At 39.7% G+C, this 23,323-nt stretch overlaps 1 protein-coding gene across 1 annotated transcript; it reads right to left on the minus strand.

The window, feature by feature from the left end:
• Positions 1 to 508: 508 nt before the first annotated feature.
• On the minus strand, positions 509 to 22,465 carry LOC117551783 (glycogen phosphorylase, muscle form-like). Its single transcript, XM_034224822.1, has 20 exons — positions 22,101 to 22,465; positions 15,973 to 16,074; positions 15,216 to 15,294; positions 15,010 to 15,113; positions 13,383 to 13,514; positions 12,605 to 12,716; positions 12,434 to 12,516; positions 11,353 to 11,496; positions 10,385 to 10,477; positions 9,829 to 9,975; positions 9,129 to 9,292; positions 7,754 to 7,868; positions 7,058 to 7,159; positions 6,193 to 6,340; positions 6,050 to 6,108; positions 4,015 to 4,156; positions 3,205 to 3,412; positions 2,666 to 2,800; positions 2,232 to 2,298; positions 509 to 1,687 (listed from the first exon to the last, which is right to left on the minus strand). Exons 1-20 carry the CDS (start codon positions 22,341 to 22,343, stop codon positions 1,538 to 1,540), a joined length of 2,529 nt encoding a protein of 842 aa, XP_034080713.1. The 5' UTR covers positions 22,344 to 22,465; the 3' UTR covers positions 509 to 1,537.
• Positions 22,466 to 23,323: the final 858 nt, after the last annotated feature.

Raw genomic sequence — 23,323 nt, forward strand, 5'->3', positions numbered from 1 at the left:
CTAGATGTGACATTCCTATGAAAGCTGCTGTAGAAATATCTGGTTAATGTATCATCCAAAAGGAGGGAAGGACTTTTCATTTAACTATGGAGGCCTGAGAGGCTTTACATACAGAAAATACATTCTGGTGACACATTTTCTAAATGTAATTAGTTTTGTCCCCTGTGCTAGGATAATTTCTTCCAAAGAAATTAATCTCAAAAAGCACATTGTTTTTTCTCCTGTTCCTCCCACCGCAACTAATTCATAGAGGGAAATCAACACCTTTTTTTGTCAATTGCCTTTTTAGTGCTAAGTGAACTTATTCTTAACCATATATATGTACACTACTTATATGTCTTTATATTGTATTAATGCAATCTTATCTCTATATGTTAGATTATTCTTTTGTGTTGCCTTTTATCTGTCACTTTTAAAGTAATGCTCTAACTGCGGACTAAAAGGATTTCTGATTCTGAATGTTATTTTGATGTGTCAACACTGAGTAGCTAAATGAAACGAAACGTCTGAGCTGTTGATAGTTTTGTCATTTATTGACAAAAAGAAAAGAAAAGCATGGTCTTCTAGTGAAATGTTAGGTGTATGGGCTTTCTGCAGTCTACAGCACCACAGCTCATATGCAGTAGCTTGAGGAGGAATATATGCTGTTACATTACATCAATGGAGCCGGTACCCAGTGTCTTGGACTAAAGTATGGTATACATACACACATACACAACTACAGTACATTACAGAACACACACATTTTCAAGATGAATTCAGTCACTTAGATTTTAGGCAGAGAAGGCTTTGTTAATTTCTAACACTTTTAGGAAGAGACAGACATAAACATGCTGAGACACAGGACGGATGGATACACAGATATATTCAACAAACACCATGAAACATAACCGGACGGAGTCTTTGAATATAATAATGATGTTAATCTGCGGTAAGATGGAGACCAGCACCACCCTGTCACAGGTCCCTTCATTAACCCCTAAGTGTCACTTCTCTCCGTCATGGTGGAAGACATTTGCTGGTTTGAAAGCATAACAGTGCTGAGGTTTGTTCAGATCAAAGTAGAAAAATATGTAGTTAGAATAAAGGTTAAAATCATTGTTTGGTTAAAGACCTAATCCCAGTATTTGTTAAAGCATTCTAAAGGTCTCAGCTCTTGATGTTTTGACCTATTTCCAAACATTAGTTGGACATTTTGGATAATGGGAGGATTGTTGGAGCAAAATCATTAATATATTATTATTTATTTTGTTACAGTGCCCAAGAAAAATCCCATGATGTAATCTGGCTGATAGGCTTATATAGAGATAAAGGTTACTTTACCCAACAGTGACAATATGCGTTGCTGGTACACAGAGAAAATACAGATGGAAAAAACCCACTTCAAAACATGCTACTGCAAGATCAACTGGGAGTGATAGCGGTTATTTATGGGGCGATAATGTAAGGAAATAATGCCACAAGTGAAAAGCTACAGGGGTTTTCTCCAGTGGTTGGACCGCAGTGAGCTACAGGAGGAGGAGGGGGCTGCTGAGGTTTAGCGGGGGTCGTCGGGGGCAGCAATCTTCTCCAGGCTGGGCTCCATGCCCCAGATCTCACGGGCATACTGGGAAATGGTGCGGTCGCTGGAGAATTTTCCACAGCCCGCGATGTTATGGATCACCATCTTGGTCCACGCTTTAGGGTCCTGAAAGAGGAAAGGTAGAGATGTCAAATAAGATATACCTCATTTAAATCCTGAGAAATAGTAGGGTAGTTTAGAACAAAATAATATAGAACAAGGTAACTCTTACTTTAAATACACTAAGGCTAGAGGATAATACAATACGTATGTTATAATTTATTATTATTATTGCTTTCAAATTGAAATGTAATATCATAATAATGTGTATAGTTAGCTAATTGTATTTTTTTTTATAAATGTGTGCAATATATTGTGTTTTATTCCGATATACTGTTCTGTGGCACTGCAGGTTGAATGACACAGTAGTTGTAAAAGTATGCTTGTGTCCTCAACATATATAATGGTTCAGTTTCACATATACACAATATAAATCAGATGGCAGTATACAAGTACAATATGCTGCAGTCAAGCATTGAATATGGAATATATAATATGGAAGTAAAGCAGAAACAAACAGATGTTCATAAAAGGTGAATGCACCAAGATTCTTTTTGCTACTTAAGAACAAATACATTTAGACTTGATCTCCTCTTGCTGATACACTGACCTTGTAGAGAGTGCTGACTCTGTCTTGAGTTTTGATGTAGGCTTCATAGTCTGCAAACACCTTGAACCTGCAAAAAAAAAGACAGAATTAATACTTTGTTTATTTGAGACATTAAAAGGGATAGTTTAGATGTGTTGTTATTACTCTAACTATGAGGTAAGCATCTCACATAGCCCCACTTAAAACCATCTCTTTAATGACGGGAACAACACGGTTTAAAATCAGTCTTATAGGGCCTTTGCATTCATGAGAGCCAGTTGACTTTAGGAGATGATGATGACTTGCTTCACAGAGTCAAATCCAACACCTCCTTCCCTCTCATGAGGCAGTGACAGTGATACATTGATGACTCTGCATGGCTGTGGGCTGACAGGTAGCCCGTGTGTCAGCACAGACAAAGTGCTGAGTCGCCAGTGTCAGCAGTGGCCTCCCACCTGTCGTGCTGCATCAGCATGTTGACCAGGTCTCTGAAGAGGTCAGGCTGGCCGGGGCTGAAGAAGCCCCCGGAGATCTGGTCCATGGCCTGCTTCAGCTCGGGGAGACGGTTGTAGTACGACGCAGCGTCATAACTGTGGAGAAAAGATATTCATCACATCATGGGCACATTTGGACGTTTTTTAAATAAAAATACAGGTACAATCATGAGACATAAAGGACTCATGTGAAACAGGACACCCCAATAAGCTATAGGAAGCTTGAGAACAGGGGCCCAGACAATACAAACATAAAATATGAACAACATATATCATTAATACATATAGAATTGAGAGTTCACGTATTGTTACCGAAACATTACAGCCCAAAAACATACTGCATTTCAGAGGAAAGTGAGTACACAGTGTACACAGCCATTCCATTTGCTTAACAAGTGTTGTTTTAAGTGCATTTCAAAGACAGACAAAGATAAATACATTTTAATACCGTTATAAAATGTGCAGGTGCAGCATTCATATTTTTTTGGTTGAAAGCTCACCCAATCTTGTCCATGGCCTCCACATCTGCCACCCTCATGCCGAAGATGAAGAGGTTCTCCTCTCCAGCTTCCTCTGCCATCTCCACGTTGGCTCCATCCATGGTGCCGATGGTGAGAGCCCCGTTCAGCATGAACTTCATGTTCCCGGTGCCAGAGGCCTCGGTGCCGGCTGTGGAGATCTGCTCCGACAGGTCGGACGCTGGGATGACTGCAGACAGGAGGTTTGAAATTCCACTTTTACTCTCTAAGTTCTACTACAGTAAAGACTCATTTTAGTTCAGGGGCCACATACAGCCCAATTTGATCTCAAATGGGCCGGAGCAGTAAGATCATCGCATAATAACCTCTAAGTAACCACATCTCCACATTGTTCCCTTTGTTTGAGTGCAAAAAAGTACATTGTGAAAATGTTCACATTTAATGAACGATAGTTTTACAAACCAATAAGTGCAAATTCAACCATATTATGCCTCAGTTTATCATTTACACATACGTGTGCATTACAACTCACAGGTCACAGTGTCTCTACAGAAACATTTAGTCACTGGTATCTGGAACTGAACAGTATTTTACTTTATAGAAATGATATTAAAAGTATCTGTGTAGTAATCCTGACACACCGCCATACAGACTACAGTGGGAACTATTAAGGAAGAAGGTTTGGTTATCACCCTGCCTTGTAGATAACATGTACACATACAAAATATATGAAAGTTGTGAAAATTGCAGTTCATTTCTGTAATTTGTACACTTTGCTAAGTCATCCCATATGTTTGACACCCCCGCTCTAAGCCCTTAAGTATTTGTTACCCTTCTCAGCCAGAGTGACGCGGTAGTTCTCCAGGTAGATGACTTTGAGGAGATCTCCCACCACAGGGTCGTTATTCACAATGTCTCCGATGGATGTGATCAGCTTGATGATCATCTTAGCAGTGTGGTAACCTGGAGCCGCCTGGACACACAGCAGATCATCTTCAGAAACACTGAATAAAACCAGGCTGAAGTATACTCCATGTATCAACGATATTTTCAGGGTGGGGAGGAGAAATGATCTGTTTGTTGTTTGGCTGAATATTTAGCATTATACGTATGATTAAGTCTAATTAGTAGATAATAACAGCAACACATTTAGCAGCTAAAACTTTAAATTTAAATTCAGACATTTCTCTATAATGATCAGTCCACATTACACTAAATGTATGACTAATCCAAAAACTGTTTTAAGAGAATGCTTGGTGTGTGTGCATATTGTAAAATGTGTCTTATTGAGAAACAATTGGTGAAGAAACTTACGGAATGAAGCAATTATGAACTACGACTTGCTATGCCCGTTTCAGATAAAGACTATCAAATCATTATTACAACATCCAAATGTACGAACACACCTGTATATTGATGAGAAATGTCTTGTTTCATATGTCCTTATCTTGTCCAAAATAAATTTGAGACGATATTTCCAAACTTTAAATAATTCTGGAGACATAAAATATGTTTGATTCTAACTTGCCCATTTTTGTACTTGGTTTTAACCACCTATAGAGTCCTTTTGCGTCTACCTCTTAAGCCCCAAGCCTGTTTTTCAGGTTTCAGGCACGAAAATGACACTCCCAGAACAAATGACCATAAATTAATAATCTTTTTTCTCAAAGTAATGATAAACCTGTGAGTTGGATGTAGAAAAGTCAGAATCAATATAGATGTTTTTTATTTTAAAGAAAATTCAGATTGAACATTGTGAAAAACTGTAAATTATAGTGTCCGTCCAAAAAATATGTTGTACTTATAGTGAAAACTACCCTTGGATGATGGGTTAGTAGACTAAAAGCTTTAGGAATCCAAAGTACAACATATAATAAGCACCCTGTATCAAGATTGATGCAAAACAAGTGACATTTGACCTTTTTAGAGAGATTTAGCAAAAAAAACCTCTTCTGGGGCCATTTGGGTGGATTTTCCTTATCTCTGGCCCCCCTTGTTCGATTTTGACATGTGACATCTCTTTCTGACCGTTAGAGCCAATATAATCGAAGGGAAATCGTCCCGCACACACTCATGTTAAAAGAAAAGGTGGCGTCTTTGCGCATGCAATCTTGCTACAGAGCGTAGGATCTCCCTGCTCTGATATTTGAAAACGGAATTGCAGTTTTATTGCTTATAGATTATCAGAACATTTCAAAGGGGACACAGACACATTGGATATTAACTATGGATTAACTACATCATCGTTTTTATTGTTTTAATGCCATTGAAGACCAGTTTTGACCAGACAAAGACCAAGGTAAGCCATGTTAGCGTTTTAGGCTACCTAGCGCCACATGTTTTGATGTACGTTTTTGTTGATAATGTCGCGAGTTTGTATCTTTCAGTGTTGAGGTGGGCACCGTTAGATTCTGTGTCTTTACGATCATAAACGATGTGTTGGATGTGCAGCTAGGATAAGTAATAAGGGAGCTAGGAGTGATTTTCGGTGCAGTAATAGGTTAGCATTTTTCGCTCGGGGCTAATTCAGAAGTTCAGTGTTAGCATTGTGTGTTTTTTTTGAGAGAAAAAAATGAAAAAGATCAGTTAAATTAGTTTTTCCCGTTATATGGATATAAAATATTCATCGTTTATTAAATATTAAGGTTCCTTAGACGTTGTTTCCTGCAAATGACGCGATTTCGGCCCCGAAACCGGGCACGTGGGGCTAAGACATGTTGTGCAGTCGTTTTGTCTCTTTGTTTTAGTTTTATGTTTCTTTGTGGACTTTTTATGGTCTTTTTGGCCTGTGCCTAGTAGACCAGTTATCCATCCATGGACTAAAAATAGAAAACAAATGCAATGTACCACCTTTAACACCCCTCACCTTTCCTCCAATCATGATAGTCCTGGGGGTCCATGACTTCTTGGGATCCTTCTTGATTCCTGATAAAAAACAAAAGCTTTTGTTTTACCTCTGAATCCAAGTTTATTTACAATAAGCGGCCAGCTAAAGTAAAAAGCACCCACGGTTGTACAGCGTGATGATGTGCAGGCAGTTGAGCAGCTGTCTCTTGTACTCGTGGATCCTCTTCACCTGAACATCAAACATGGAGTTGGGGTTGATCTTCACCTTGTAGTGCTCTTCAAGATAGGCAGAAAACTTCATCTTGTTCTCCTACAAGTTGATGACAAACAGAGGGAGTGATCAGAAACAAACAAAAGACAGGAACATAATCACTTTTCTTTAGTTACACAAACGTCTCCTCCTCCTCGCTCTCTCCTGGTTTAAATCATATCTCTCCGACAGACTTTCCGCCTCAGTCACCCACGGTGTCCCCCAGGGCTCTGTACTTGGTCCCCTGCTCTTCATCAACGACATAATCCCACTTGGACTCCTTCACCACCAACTCTAATTCCACATTTATGCCGATGACACCAAGCTCTACCTCTAAACAAAATCTATGTACAACCACACACTCCCAACACACCATCAGACATTAAAATATGGATGTAAAACTATTTTCTTAACTCAACTGCGACAAATCAGAACTTATCATCATCATCGGCTCAAACTGACTTACCCGCTCAACCCAGGACATAACATCACGGCTCCATTTTCAACCCCTCAACTTGCGTAATAACCTTGGCATCATCCTCGACACCACCCTCTCTTTAATCTACTAAACTCTTACATCATTCAAAAAAAGGCCGCAAAACTCACCTTCTCACTCTTGCCTTCAACTTCTAATCCTCTACCCACCTGCCCCTCCTCCACCTGGCTAAGTATTTGTATTTATTTTGTTTTTTGTTTTTTCTTTACTTGCTTGTAAAGAGTATTTGAGCACCAGGAAAAGCGCTATATAAATACCATGTATTATTATTATTATCTTACCTGTTTGACTTTGGCAACATCTCGAATGAAGGTGTCATCGTCCACAAATTCCAGAAGCGTCTTCAGCTGGTCCAAGTCACGGATGTATTCCTCACCAATCCTCTACATAAAAAGATTATAACATTATTATTTGGCAGGATACCATAGAGTCAATCTGCAGTGTAAATAACACATACATCTGAGCTTTGGATGTGCTCCAAATGTCCATTAGTTAAAGGTGAGTTAGGTAATTTTGGAGAAACCAGCTCGAGTGCGCTAGAATTTGAAAATACACAACCGGAAAAAATCTGCCACTTCCTGACAGAGCCCCTCCTCCAACACACACGAACGCGCACATGACCAATGAGGGCACGAGATAAGTTTGTGCACAGATGGAAGGCTGACAGGCAGGTAGGCCATCCAGTTACTTTAGCCGGGCCGGCTCAGATGATTGGTCGTGCTTTTTACAGTATTACGGCTTCCACAGATGACATTTTTTTATGGATTTTTTGTCAAAGCACTTCAGATATTCATTGCTATCGGGATGTTAAGAGCATTCCATGGAATATAACAAAAAGTGTATCTCGAGCCGGTTTCTCAAACTTACCTACCCCACCTTTGTTGTCTATGCAGAAAATAAACAGGACTTCACTTCCAGGAACCTGTACTCCTGAAATAACTGCCCTCACTTGTGTGTATTGACAGAAACACACACACCTCTGCGATGACCTCAGCCAGGCCGGGGTTGCACATGACCAGCCAGCGTCGCGGAGTGATGCCGTTGGTCTTATTCTGAAACTTTTCAGGGTCTGACTCGTAGAAGTCCTTGAACCTGAGGAGAAGAGCCACACTTATTAGCAGTTAGGAAATCATTTGTTTAGGTATTCAACCTTTGACACAGTTCATAATTTTCTCCTTTCACTGTCTCCATGGCATAAGTCTACGGCCTTGGGTATTGCTGCTATCTCTCTTAAGGAGGGGCAGATTGGGCGCATTGTTGTTGCCAGCTTATGACCGAGCACAAGCTGACATGAGATAGTTCAGGGACATCTAGAGGCCCTTCTTTTCTGGAACGTAGGTTCACTACCACACATTATTTTCTATGGACGAGAGCTCTAGTTAGATTCAGGGTCCATATTTGTTTAGTCTCACTGATGAAGAATGTTGATTATTACACTCTGAACTAGTTAAAACCTCGAACTACAGAAGAGTTCTTCAGAATTGGTTTGACATTCGCTGTGTCACCTCGTGACACACAACCTGTTTTGTCAATTCTCCGGCCGTAACTCCAAATAAACCGTCAGTGTTTGCCATCAAAGTTCCTGCTCTCCTCGTGTCTCTCCGAGTCCTGTTTCCACTTGCTTCAGAAGTTTCCATCACAATTAGCATCAGTATTTCTATGGAGCAAAATCTGGGCCAAAAGTTTTTGATCATTCAAAAAGTACTTGAAAGTTCAACTTTTAATCCTGCACTTTTAAAAACAATGATGTATTTAAATAAATAAATATTCAAAGGTTTTTCCAGCTTGAATATTATTTTGATTTAGCATCTTTCTTTATAAACCTGCCGGTCACATGGCTGGCACCAGCGCACAGGAAGGAAATGTAAGCCGTCTTCAATAAATAGTCTGGAATAGCATACATCTGGTAGCCTAAATGTATAAAACATGAACTGAATCAAAATATTATTCAACCTGAATAAACTTTTCAAATACTTATTTTTAGTTTTAAAACATCATTGTATAAGTTTAGGATCGAAACTTGAACTTCAAGAGGGGCGTGGCCAGCAGCAGCAACTCACTAGCATTTAAAGCTACAGACAGAGAATCAGCACTTTTGGAACAGGGCTAAAAGAGAGGGGATTATGGGATGCTACAATGATCTGTTCGGTGTTTCAGCCAAATCCTTCGGAGACATGTATTATATATATCCGAGACCTGTAATATAATGTTGAAAAGAGTATAATAGGAGACCTTTAAGTTGAGTTTGGGTACTTCTAGCACCACTGGTCATGTCAGATACAAATAAACCGGATGCTTCCTAGCGTTAATGTCATAGACACAAACACGAGAGGAGAGATGAGGGTTTCTTACACAGTGGCTTTGATGATCTCAGAGTGGATGCGGGCCACTCCGTTGACAGCGTGAGATCCCACAATGCACAGGTGCGCCATGTTGATTTTCTTGCCGTCCACTTCCTCTATCAGGGACATCCTCCGCAGGCGGTCCAGGTCTCCAGGGTAAAGCTTGCCAATACGCTGAAGGGGGAGGAAAGAGACGTCTCAGCAGATGTACAAGTTATGCATGTTTAATTCAAATGTTATTAAACAGCTGGCTATTTGCACATCCAGAAGACACAGATCAATATGAATGTATTTCCATAATTCACAGTTTTTTTTAATAGGAATTATTTATGAAAGAAATGCATTTCGACATACTATATAGCGTTTTCTGATAGTTTTGAAATACTATACTGCATTGTTTTTTTCGACATATCGCTATGCCTGACATATCACATAATATCCTATGCCGTTTTATTTTTTTTACATACTATATATATATATTTTTATATGTTATACATACTATACCAAGACTGTTTTTCAACATTTTTTTCTGATATTTTAGACATATTACATTATGACTTCTCATATTTTCGTCATCTATACTCTCTTGTTTTTTTTAATATATTTAACTTGCTATGTTGTATTTTTCTGATATTCTTTGATTTGTGTAGGTGAGGGCATTACGTAAAAGCCTAAAATTCTCAGATATCTAAGTCTAGCATCCTTTGTACCTCCAGGTGCCGGCTGTTGATCTCGTAGATGATCTCCAGGTGCCGGGGCAGCAGGTTATGGAAGAGGTCGACGGGCCAGCGCTCCAGGGCTTCAGGCAGGACGGTGTGGTTGGTGTAGGCACAGGTACGAACCACGATGTCCCAGGCCTGCACAAAGAGATCTCACATTATCACACATATACCACTGAACGAGTAAACATGACAATATGTGCATTACCTTGGGCAAATACAGAAAACAATGTTATATTTATGTGTAAAATTACAGTGTTCTTTTTGAAAAAATTATCCTATATTAGTCGGTTTACTTGCTTACATTCTGCCCAGTGTATGATTTAACTTCACTGTCTATCTGCAGTGTTCACCCTGCTGCTGAGTCATTGTTAGTGTTGAAGGATGCAAAGAGACAGAATTGCGACACAAGTGACCACAGCACAATTCAGTTAGACTGCAGCAGTTACAGTTTTTGCAGGAAGGGCCGTGTTACCAGGCAGTAACAGGCTCTCTATTTGAGCCATGCTGACGCCTGTGTGTCACACTCTGCTGAAAGTAAGTATACCTTGTCCCAGTCCAGTTTCTCAATGTCCACCAGGGTCCTCATCAGCTCAGGGATGGCCAGAGCAGGGTGGGTGTCATTCAGCTGAATGGCTACCTGCACAACAGAGTCACAATCATGTTTATTGCCACATCGTTTATCGCACAAAATGTTTAACCCTTAAAGTGCGATCTAGTGCAAACTATTTATGTACGATCAAATTAATAGTTTGTAAATTTAATTGATGGCTATTTTCTACATTGCCCTTATATCGCACCCTTAATTTCCCCATGTTACACTGCCATTAGACCCGTATTACACTCATTACACTGTTTGTTATACACCCCTATTACACTCATATAACACTGTTATTACACCCATAATACACATTAATACACCTGTATTACATTAATATATTACTGATTTTACACTATTAGTACATATATTAGACTCATATTGCAGCCATACAACACCAATATTCAACCCTCTTTTATCACAGTAAAAAAAATTAAAATGTAAAATGAGAGCAAATATAGAAATATAATAGAATCTCTTGTGTAAACTATTATGAAAAATGTCTCAAAGAGCTATCAACATACCAAAAGGGAAATACTATAAGAATACAACACATTATAATGAAAGAATATGCACACAGTGCATGATATTTTTTAACTGGGGCAGCTGTTCAGACTTTAAAGTGTCAGAAAAAGTCATGGGAACGTGCAAAGGTCACAAGATGTGTGGTAATGTAAGGCAGGGATAAAGAAAACAGCATATTGCAAGTTTAAGTGAATTTTAGAGTGAATTTGCAACCATTTAGCAGAGTTGGAAACCTGCAATCTGATCTTTTTTTTATTAAAAAGGTGGTAATGTTAACTTTTTTATATATACATAGTAATGCAAAGGAACACAAGAAAATAGGTCCACAGATTACTACATCTGTTGCCCTCCATCCTGGTAAAGAGCTGAGGTCATCCTCTCTAACTGCTCACCTTTTCTGGCAGCGTAGAAAGGTCTAGTCGCACAAACTCTGTGGAGCCAAACTTGGAGGCTTTGAATCGACGGATGATGTCTTGAAGAGTTGCCGCGACGACAAAGTACTCCTGCTTCAGACGCAGCTCCTTCCCTTCAAAGAACTGGAGGCCAAACAGGAAAACTGTCAAATGCCTGAAAGTGCTGCCATTTTTATCCTATAAACACTGCGCTGGAGAAAGAGACTGTCTGAATAATTAAGTTAAAGCTGCTTGATTAGGGCTTTCTTCCTCTAGTTCACTGTTCAGCCCCCTCCCCTCTGGCAGGAGGGTGCGCTCCATCAGGACCAGAACCTCTCTCCAGCTGAACAGTTTCTTCCCCTCCGCTACCGGCCTCTTAAACAAGGCCCCGCACTGACACTTACCTCAGCCACAACACAGACTCTATACGCATTACATTAATGCACACAATGTTCAAATATTGCTTACTGCACATATTTCTTGTTTCATATTTCATATCCTATAATTCATTCATAGCATTCTATTTCCATGTAAATTACTGCTTTATGTTATTGCTATTTAACTATTTTATTACGGTGTCCTTAAAGATTTTTTGTTTTATATTTGATGTCTGTACCATGACATCAAGTCCAATTGCTCGTATGTGTGACCCTACCTGGCAATAAATGTTTCTGATTGTGATTCTAGAGCTACACAGTTTTCCTGTGAAATGAGGTATTCTGAGCAACATTTCAGTTATGTGCTTACTTTCATTTAAATAGGGTTAGATATCTGGATAAACTGTTGACTTGATCATCTGACTGATGACAGTGGTGGAATGTAACCAAGTACATTTACTCGGGTACTCAAGTACACTTTTGACAAACTTGTACTTCAGTTTAGAAATAGTATTTTTTGGCTGATAATACTTCTGTACTTCTACTCAAGTAACGTTTTTAATTCAGGACTTTTAATTCAAATGAAGTCTTTAAAGACCATAGTATTTGTACTTGTGAGCATAATGGGATCAAAGATAGGAGTCATACAAATAAGCCCCTACATTGGATTAAAGTGAATTAGCCAAACGGTTGGATCCACTCACATTGTCGTTGGGGTAGAGAACCCTGGAGATGTTCTCAGCCAGGTTCCTGTCCAGCACTGCCTGAATGTAGCCGCCAACATTAACTGCAGGACAAAGTTTGGATTCATATTTAGTGGATGTTCATGTATTTACTGTTTGTCAATGAGGAACCGAACAGATGACCATACTAACAATCTTTGAGGTTGAAGTCACAGGGGGCTTTAGCAGACCACAGCCTCATGGTGTTCACGATGTTGTTCCTGTAGCCGGGGACTGGGGTGTCATAGGGGAGGGCCAGAACCACCTGAATCACAATAATATATTAAATACACTGGTTATTGTTCATTAGTACAATGAGAAGGATTGGTTTCTGTTGGGCCTTAGCTTCCTCTTGGATGCGATACTTGGTTACTAAATCTTTACAAAGATGACAGTCGGCACCCATTATTTTTTAATTAACCTTTATTTTTCTTCATTTTGCGTTTACTGTTAAATGTACTGCTCACTGTATATCTTCCAGTGGTGTAAAGTAACCAAGTACATTTACTCATCTACTGTACTCAAGTACAATTTTGAGGTACTTGTTACTTTACTTCAATTTGTACACTTTAATGCATCAACAATTATAAAACTCAAAATCATATATATTATTCTGAAATGGACCAATCTGCACAGTGACTACTTTTACTTTTGGTACTTTAACTATATTTTGATGAAAATACTTTTCTACTTTCACTTGAGAAACATTTTGAATGCAGGACTTTTACTTGTAACAGAGTATTTACTATTATTTTGAATACAAAATTATAATTTATCGTTAAACTAATTAATAACTTTGAATCTGTTCAAATGATAGTACATATGAAATCAGACAGCATTATATCCATCACATGAGAGTTGCATTTAATTCCCTGAGCCCTTTACATTTTCAATGAAAGGTTAGTTCTGGTGTGTGTTTCCACTGACTGACCTGCGTGTCCACCCACTTCACTCCTTCAGCGGTGTGTTCCACTCGTCCGTAGTAATGGACCGGACGCATGTACTCGGGGCGGGCCTTCTCCCAGGGGTTCCCGTAACGCAGCCAATCATCAGCCTCCTCCACCTGTGGAGACACGACGCTGTGGTATTATTGTTGTGAAACAGGACATACTACACCACACAATAGTCATGGATATGTGCTACATAACAGTTTCTTAGGGTCAGGGGGGGAAAGTAACTAAGTACATTTACTCAAGTATTGTAGTTAAATACCTTTTTGGCATACTTATATTTTACTTATTTAAAAGCTACTTTATACTTCTACTCCAGTACAATTCAGAGGCAAATTACTCCACTACATTTATTTAACCCTCAGTTACTTTGTAGATAAAAACACATGATATGCTGATATGATGTAATGCAGTACTGTACTACCAATCTGGTATCTTATGTATTTAAAATGTAGTCCATATTGACCAACTACAATACTAAAACGCTCTTACATGTATAAAACATGATAATATAATTTAAAAAAATGTATTCTGCATAATGAGTACTTTAACTTCGGATACTTAACGTACATTTAGCTGATAATACTATTCATATTAATCTGAAATGGGCCATTTTACATAATGAGTACTTTTTCTTTTTGTACATTAAGAAAAATCAGGACTTTTTGTATTTTGGCTTGTCACCGAAATGTGTCTGTCATGACAGTTAGCTCAAATGGGATCTGGCAGTGAGAGCAGCCAATAACAAAAATGAATGTACCGTGGCCAGACTTGAGAACTGTTTGTCGTAAACTCCAGTAGGAGGCATTATTGCACTCTTATTTTATACATGAGACTTCCCCTCCCCCTACATGTTTGCCCCGCCCACTTCGATCACTCAAGAACAGGTTTTTGTAGGACTTTTTAAAGTATCATGGTATTAAGGAGTTCGTTTTTCATTGGTGTGGGTTTGCACAGCCCAAACGTGTGGATGTATGCACATTTAGTGGGTGTTTCTCAATGTCGAGTACGCTTGCTTGGTAGCACATGTCTTCTGAGTCACTTGCTTCAGAAGCGAGGCAAGAATACTTCCTGGCATTCGGAAAACGAAGAGTGGAACAGGCCAGCAAGTGTGCAGGTGTGCGTCATATGAGAGGCCCCGCCTTACATTTTCCGCCACAGATTTGGGGAAATTGGTCCGTGCGCAAAGCATTGTGGGGATTTTAAGACCGCGAAGTCTACACATGTGCAGCCTCGAAATGTCTCGCTACGAAGTACGCCGGGCTCGGTAGAATTCCAAGTATGCTGGACATTGGAACAGTACTTCGGCGGCACTCGATGACGTAGTATGCTTAAAATAGTGGCTCTGGAGCAGCTTTACCCGAGATTGAGAAACACCCATTGTCACAGCTGATGCAACCAGCAGCTGTAAAGGTCACTTTGGGTCCACCAAAAATTCCCCACCAATTGGCAACCACAGTTTGGCATTGGGTTCAAGAAAGTGCTTATTCTGATGTGCATTTGTGTTCATTCCATACATTTGAGTTTTAAATTACCTTTTTGTTCCACTAGATTACAATCTTAAGCAACATAGATTCAATCAAACAGAGCACCATAACTTGGACCTACCTGCCAGCCGTCAACAATCTTCTGATTGAAGATGCCGAATTCGTAGCGGATGCCGTATCCGTAAGCAGCCAGACCCAGAGAGGCCATGGAGTCCAGGAAACAAGCTGAGGAAACAACAAGGGGGGGGCGCTGGATGAGACAAGGCTGTCCACAGCACTAAACATCAATGTCTGTCAGCAGCCAATCAGGAGGAGGCAGGAACTCACCAGCCAGGCGACCCAGACCACCGTTGCCTAGACCGGCATCTTCCTCGATGTCCTGCAGCTCCTCCATGTCCAGACCCAGCTGAAGGACACAACCACACTGCTGTTAACACTACAGTTACCTTCATCGCCTCAGAGAGTACATTTAAAAAGGAATCATCTCCTGGTTCCTAGTTCAAGTCGGCTGTCTAATACCCATAGAAAATTCAGACAAATGTAGAATCTGGTTGTCAGATCATGACAATGGTTTTCTGGAGATTTCTGCATTTACAGTACTGAATAGATAAAAGCATATGGACACCCCTGTGAAGATAACAGTTATAGCCTCTTAGTCCCATGTAAGGGAATAGTATTGCTACAGGATTCAATATTTTACAAGATTGTCTTTCCTTTTACTTCGTTTTAACATGACAAGCTCCTTAAATAAATAGTATTTGCAGTTATGTGTGAAAAACCTTGACTGGTCTGCACAGAGCCCGGACCTTAACCCCATCCAACACCTTTGGGATGACCTGGATTTGACTCCTCATCGGGGTAGGCCCTCACTAATGCTCCTGTGTAGGGCTGGGTGTCTATACAGTATAGTTTAAATCGTAAAATGACTTTATGAGAAGCATTTTGTCATCCTGTTATTCCCCTCCATCACTGTGGAGCTGAGTGTGTGAACTCATATAGAGTGACTCTCATAATAAGGGGCTATTGGTTTGGCAAAGTCCCTCATTTGGGTTTCTTATGGGGTTCTTTTTGTCCTTTGCCTAACCTGGTATGTGGCTTCATCGCAGGCGTTCTCCAAGGCCAGGTTCACCATGGTGTTCTGCAGAGTCCGGCCCATGTAGAACTCCAGGGAGAGGTAGTAGACACGCTGCAGAGAAACAAAGAGAAAAACCTGTTAATGTTGGATTTCTTTACATTTAAACCAGAAATACAGCTGGACAGTGGTGTAAAGTTTTACATCAACTCAAGTACTATAATTAAAGGTGAGGTAGGTAATTTTGGACAAACCGGCTCAAGTGCACTAGAATTTGAAAATACACAACCGGAAAAAATCTGCCACTTCCTCACAGAGCTCCTCCTCCAACACACACGAACGCGCACATGACCAATGAGGGCACGAGATAAGTTTGTGCACAGATGGAAGGCTGACAGGCAGGTAGGCCATCCAGTTACTTTAGCCGGCTCAGATGATTGGTCGTGCTTTTTACAGTATTACGGCTTCCACAGATGATGTTTTTATGGATTTATTGTCAAAGCACTTCAGATATTCATTGCTATCGGGATGTTAAGAGCATTCCATGGAATATAACAACAAGTGTATCTCGAGCCGGTTTCTCAAACTTACCTACCTCACCTTTAATGAATGATTCGGAGGTACTTGTACTTTACTTAAAGTGGACCTATCATGCTGTATTTGAACAATATATTGTCGGGCCATACATACCTATATAAAACATGTCTGCAAAGTTTTTTTTTCAAAATACCAAACAGATCATGCATTTTAGCCATGCCTTATTTCGCTCTATTTGCTATTTTTTAGCCCTGTTTTTGCAAGGGCTGAACCTCTTTTTGTGGCAGACTACACCTACAGGCCTGGCATATGTACTACAGCGCTTTCGAGCGGCAATGGCCGTGGCTGTCTCCTCCTGATATGTGGAGAGTTGCCCATATAGGCGGAGCTCCTCGTTTCTGACGTCAAAACATTTCAAATCTGTATCAGTCTGTATCAGCTCCGTTGCAGCCCCGTTTTTAGAGATTTGGGTATAGAGGAAAAGAGAGAGGGTTGTGTTTTCTGACACTTGGTGAGTTCCCTGACACACCGGGGACACATATTCATGTATAAAAGACGTACAAAAGTGCATTTTGCATGATAGGTCCCCTTTAAGTATTTCTATTTTATGCTACTTTGTAATTTTACTCCAATGCATTTATGTAATACCTTTAGTTACTTTGGAGAAATTGATTTATGACAAAAAATAGGTTCAAAACTTAAATTAGACTTTAGTTACACCTGGATTAAATGCACATGCTACCAAGCATTAATAAAGTAATTAAGATTATTTCAAGCTTTACCAGTTTGATATCTAGAGTTTCTTCCACAATTTGTCAGGATAAGAAAATACACAAAACACAGCACTATAGAGGACACCACGAATTCCAGCACAAAGGCTACTAATAATAAAACACACACGCCCCATTTGGTGTCCCTGATGGCTCTGCAACATTATAGTAGCAAACAACAGCTGCTGTCCGAGGCTACAATGGCAGGGCTATTGCTGGAAGCTCCTCCAACAATATCTCTCACACTTCACAGGGAAGTAGATCAAACCCTGAAACCAGCGCCATATAGAGAGAAGAGTTACGACAGCGGAGGACCAAAATGCTTGATCGTCACGTGGTTCAGGGAGACTCAATAGTTCCCCGGAAGTTCGTGGTGGGACATTTGAATGCATGATTACCGGAGATAGAACTACGATTTTTGGTAATAAGTAGTGAATAAAGGTTTTGATTTGCAATATGTATACAACATATCGGTGTGTATGTAGTTACATCAATATTTGAAAAAGTTAAATTTGCTAATATTTGAGGATTAAGATAAAATAAGAAGTACTTTATTGATACCAATTTGGGAAATGTTTGCTTTGCAGCAGCAAAAGACAAGGCATTGTACATAAGACAGTTAAAAGACTAGAATTAAACAATCGAAAATGTAAACATCACAAATAGACATAAATGTACATATTCCCTATCATGTCTTTTTTAAGTCCCATTTATTGTTTTTATAGTGTCTTGTTGTTTTTATATTGTCTTGTTGTTTTTATAGTGTCTTGTTGTTTTTATATTGTCTTGTTGTTTTTATAGTGTCTTGTTGTTTTTATATTGTCTTGTTTTTATATTGTCTTGTTGTTGCGTGTTGGCACCTTGAGTCTATTGTAATTTCGTTGTACCTGTACAATGACAAATAAAGATCTATCTATCTATCTAAAATAGCAGAAAATATACATAGTGTGAACAGCTATCTTACTTGTTAACATATACATGTTAGGCTAACGTTGCCTTGGTTACAGAGCCTGTTGCTGTTGTTTATTGCTTTGAATAGTTTAAAACAAATATTATCTTCTTAAACTTGAATGGTAGTCAGGAGCATCACTTCCTAATGTTTGATATATTTAGAGGGAGGGAAGGAAGGTTTCAAAATTCAGATTAGATTCATTTCTACAATTTCTTTAATTCATGGTGGTTTCAGTAATCCCCTGGTAATTGAGGACATAAGTAATCTAAATGAGTAATGTCTTCTTTATGACTTTCAGAAAGGACAGGAGACCGGCAGGTGCCTATCAATGATTGTCAACTGACAGTAAATAAATGGAATTCAATAAACATTGAATAGCATGCATGCAGTTTGTCTGTGCCTTTTCCTCCGTGTTGTCCGGCATATAGTCTCTCCCATGGTTTGCTGTGCTGCCGGGGGATGCTCCAATCGCTCAGAGAAAGGAGTATGAATGTACGGCTTCCCCACTGACACAGAGAGGAGGAAAGAATGGCTGGCTCAAGTCAGCAGGAGCAACTTAACTATCACAAAAGACAACAACAGCAACAACATATGTGAGGTAATCATATTTTTCACAAAACGAAGACCACACCATTGGGAAGCTTAACGTATGTTTAATAAAAAATAAGGAACAGGGAGAAGCTTGCAAAGCTCTGAGAGCTGAGACTCAGGTGCAGGGTGAGGGTCTCATTGCAGGTCTTCAGGCTCCATTGAATCCCCGTGGGGTTCTTGTGCTGAAAGAGGGAGACAGGAGAAAGGGTTAGATACATCTAGCAACCTATAGGATGGGAAATTGCTGACCTATTTTAAACTTACCTTGTGTTTTCACTCTCACTTAAGTCCCTCTCCCTTTGCCATCAATCCAAAATCAGCTGAGCTGCAACATAATACAGACAGGTAATAATCAACAGAATCACAAGGACATGATATGGCTCTGCTAAAAACACTCACCCATAAGTTATGTTTTTGTTTACTGTTTAGAAGTCTCAAATATGCACTCTAAATCCATATCAATAGCGATGCATCACAAAAATAGCTCTCTTCCTTATTATTGTGTAACGTTAACTATAATATACTAGCTTGAACTCTAAAATGGATATCCTCATTTCACCACCTCCACCCACTACAATCACACGCCCCAATGTTATATTTAACTAATATGTAACTCCCTCCACCCCGGATAAAAGCACGTTAAGAAGCCCCTTTTCTCTAATTCCACAACGTTGGAGGAAATAACATTAGGGGAACGGATTAATAGGCTGTTTGAGGTTAACGTGTGTTGCTAACTTTATCCGGCATTCTAGGCTAATCTGTTATCTGTAAACGTTAAATATACTGATTGAAGGGATAATCCACTAACATCCTTTAATACACATGTGTAGTTAATTTGATTCAGATGTTCTGATAATATCCGCAATATAAATCTTTAAACATCTTCTTACCTTCAAAAGTCCATCACGTCTATTATGCTGCAACCATAGACTGCTAGTCGCAGATCCACTAACTTCCGGGGAACTATTGAGAGGCTCCACGATCCGCCATTGCTGTAAAAAACTGGTCCATTGGAGTGAACGGAGATGTCGTAACTCTTCTATTACATGGCTCTGCCTGAAACATGTGACACAGCACAATGTCTGTTCACAGTGCTGAGAGAGTGAGTTAACACAGGCGCCATAAGCACTGATAGTGAATAAATAGAGATATAACTGCATACTGGACGTGGACATGTGAAACATGTTTGGCTCTCTGACATTGTGCCGTGTGACACTTCTAATACTGCAGCTGACTGATGCTGGGGGTCATGTAAAGCTCACAAAACAGTATGTGGTGGAGAGACAACAGTTTAGTTTATATAAGAGGGGAGAGTCTCTACTTCCAAATCTTAAAAGGCCTTCACTTTAAGGACAGAACGCTTTGTGTATAACAGGTACAGTATGTGTACTTAATAAATTAATCACTTCACTTCTATCTGTGACACTGCAATTAACACCAGAACTGGCAGAGACGTTTAACCTCTAATAGGATGATGCAGCATAATTCTATTTTCACTGCTAGCACATTGAAAACAGCTTACAATTTAAAAAAATCAGTGGCGGATTAATCCATTGGTGCTCTGCTGGGTACTTGTAGGTGCACAACAGTGTATGCATGTCCAAATAAACTGCAGTGTGTTCAATGAAGGAACGTGCAACCACTGCAACAGGGAGGGGGGGGGGGCTAAGTGATGTTTTTTTTATCTAATAGTTTTAGAAAGGAATAACATATACCAGGCTCTGAGAGACACAATAATTATTAGTAGATCAGTTTTTTTATTTAAATGAGATTTGTTGACAAGAGAAATACGCATTAACACCAGACTTCTCTTTAGAATGTATGTTCTTCCTCTTAAAAGTCTCCTCATGTCTCTGCATCAGGCTGCATCACCTGCCATTTCAGATAGGATGTTAATCATGAGCCCAGTGTTCAGAGCCAAGACTCAATGTTCTTTTTAATCAAATGTCCCCATATTTGGAGACATTTCAGGATGACAACTGGAATTTTAAATAGAGTTATTTGAAGCAATGAAAAAAGCCTGGCAGCACCACAAAAGGCTGTAACAACAGGACGTGCAGCAGACAGGATTACTGAACATAGGACTTTCAGTGGATTAATTGTGAAGTGCCAGCCAGACAGGGCATCGGATCACTGCAGCAGGGTGTGTGGGAAGTAACTAAGTACATTTACTCAGCTATTGTACATAAGTACTACTTTGACATGTTTGTACTTTAATAGAGTATTTGCATTTAAAGTCTCTTTATAGGCATTTATTTTAACACTCAGTTACTTTGTACATAAACGCATATACTGATGCAGTACTGTACTGCTAAACTACACAGTATGTAATACTAATAATATTAATAATACATTTTATTTAAGGGTGCCTTTCATGACACCGTACATTACAAACTGCTCCAAATTGACCAAATACAATACTATAATGCTCTTACATGTATAAAAACTGAATAATATAATAAACATAATAGTATAATCCATTCTGCAACAAGTGCTTTTACTCTTGAAACAGACTTGAATATTTCTGTACCTTAAATGATTCTGAAATGGGCCATTGTACAGAATTTGTAATTGGAATAGAGTACTTTAAGATCATAGTATTTGTACTTAAGTAAAGGATCTGTGTTCTTCTTCCAACACTGGCACTGGTGCAGCTTTTGCATAATTTAATAACCAGATGAGGGCACTTTAATTCAGCCTCCTGTAGCAGTAACAATGAAGCTGGGCCCTTTGCAGAGGGGCTGAACCTCAGTGGGTTTTGTTGAGGGTATTCCCATATCCCAGTGTGAGGCCATTTTGTGATGCGCAGTGTGTGTTACCGAGGATGGATGAATGGAAGGAGGGCGTTTCGTAATACTGTACACATTTCAACAACCAGTTGAGTCTTCTCAACCTATAGTGCCACTACCTATAAACATCACTATGTTGCAGACATTTGACGCACCAAGGCCGTGCATTGTCCTGATGGCGCACATCAGATAAAGGTTATCATGGCAGATGCACGAGCAGAACATTATGTAACAGACAGCTTTGATACATAGGACATGTCAGTGTGCAGATTCAACACACGCTGCTCTCAAACTCACTCAATATGCGTGAAGACAAAGCACTGGGTATTACTATAAATGGATAAAAGGAAGAAAGAAGAAAGAGCACGCGAACACTCACACAGTCACTAGTTTTGTTACTGCAGCACAGAGCATCCCCTCCCACTGCTCTCATGTCAGCTGTGTGCGTGCGTGTGTGGTGTGCGTGCGTGTGTGTGTACGTGCAGGACTGCGGCATCTTACTTTGGGGTCTTTCTCATAATAATGCTGCTGCGTCCGGATCCAGCGGCCCACCAGGAAGTCCCGGACGGTGTTGGCAAGGGCAAAGTAGTAGTCCCGTTTGGTGGCCACATTTCGGTCTTTCACCAGGGTGAAGTGGAGGTGTCTGTTGAAATTAGTTTTTAGGTCGGTAACGTTTTCCACTCCGGCCAGACCCCTTACAGAAATCTGCTTCCTCCTGTCCTGGTCGGTCAGCGGCTTGGCCATGCTTAATGCTAGTTTATGACTATTTTATAAGTTTAATGTCACCCGAAATCCTGCCCACTCTTCTTCCGACTCCTCTGAACACTGCCAGCCGGTAGTACGTGACGGTCAAGCCTGTTTTATATACTTACTTATCGTACCCAGTGACAAGCTAGCGTTTCCGGTCCAGGGGTCTACAAAATAAAAGCCGAATGATTTGTAAGTGCGTCACACGCCTGAATGTTACGTATTTTGGTATTTTCCATTGCTAACAGTTATTAGTAAGTTATGTGTATATATGTTCAAGCCGTTGCTATTTTCAGCAAAACGAATCCTTAAAATGTGATGACTGCATGGTTGTCTGAAATTATTTTAGTCAATTAGGAAGTGTGTGACTAAAGCCTATAGCAACCGAGTGCTTTTATTTTCACGTCAAAGTTGCTTTATTTCCGGCACTGATTAGGTTAACTTGCCGCATCTCAGCATCCTCGGGGTACAAATCCTGGACAAACTGTTCTCATCTCCAATTATCATTGAGTTGAAATGTGAGGTTATTAAATCCATAGAAGCAAATAGAGGAAGGAACTGAGAGGTGGACACTTAATGCTTTTAATTAATGTGACAAGTTGGTTAACGGTGGTTAAGTTAAAGAAACAAATACTCATTTGAAAAAAAGGTCCAACTTCTTTAACTTAGATGTTAATGTGTAACTTTAAAACAGTAATGTAATGGTGGAAAGGTCAGCTTAATATACTAGGGATCAGAATCTTTGTCAAGCAAATTACATTTTCTGTTGTCAAATTAGCCAAACTTGTATTAAATCTCTCACACACAAAAACAGTTATTCAAGGTCCACTTCTAGCTTTTCCAGGTATTTGTTGCAGTGCGCAGTTTCCTCCGTTGCCATCAAGAGCTCTATATATAGGACTTAGGTCAGTGATAAGGTTGTATGTGGGGTAAATGACGATTGAACAAACTACATCCACTAAGGAAGACCATGTGAT

The sequence above is a fragment of the Gymnodraco acuticeps genome, unplaced genomic scaffold (assembly GCF_902827175.1).
Source record: "Gymnodraco acuticeps unplaced genomic scaffold, fGymAcu1.1, whole genome shotgun sequence".
Lineage (NCBI taxonomy): Eukaryota > Metazoa > Chordata > Actinopteri > Perciformes > Bathydraconidae > Gymnodraco > Gymnodraco acuticeps.

What these genes read in the sequence shown, in the direction of transcription:
- LOC117551783 (XM_034224822.1), bottom strand. Translation starts at nt 22,343, where the DNA reads ATGGCCAAGCCGCTGACCGACCAGGACAGGAGGAAGCAGATTTCTGTA. An exon ending in ATGTTGCCAAAGTCAAACAG is followed by an intron (nt 6,341 to 7,057) that starts GTAAGATAATAA and finishes ATCAACTTGTAG; the next exon opens with GAGAACAAGATGAAGTTTTC. An exon ending in GAGGCCATGGACAAGATTGG is followed by an intron (nt 2,801 to 3,204) that starts GTGAGCTTTCAA and finishes TTTTCTCCACAG; the next exon opens with TTATGACGCTGCGTCGTACT.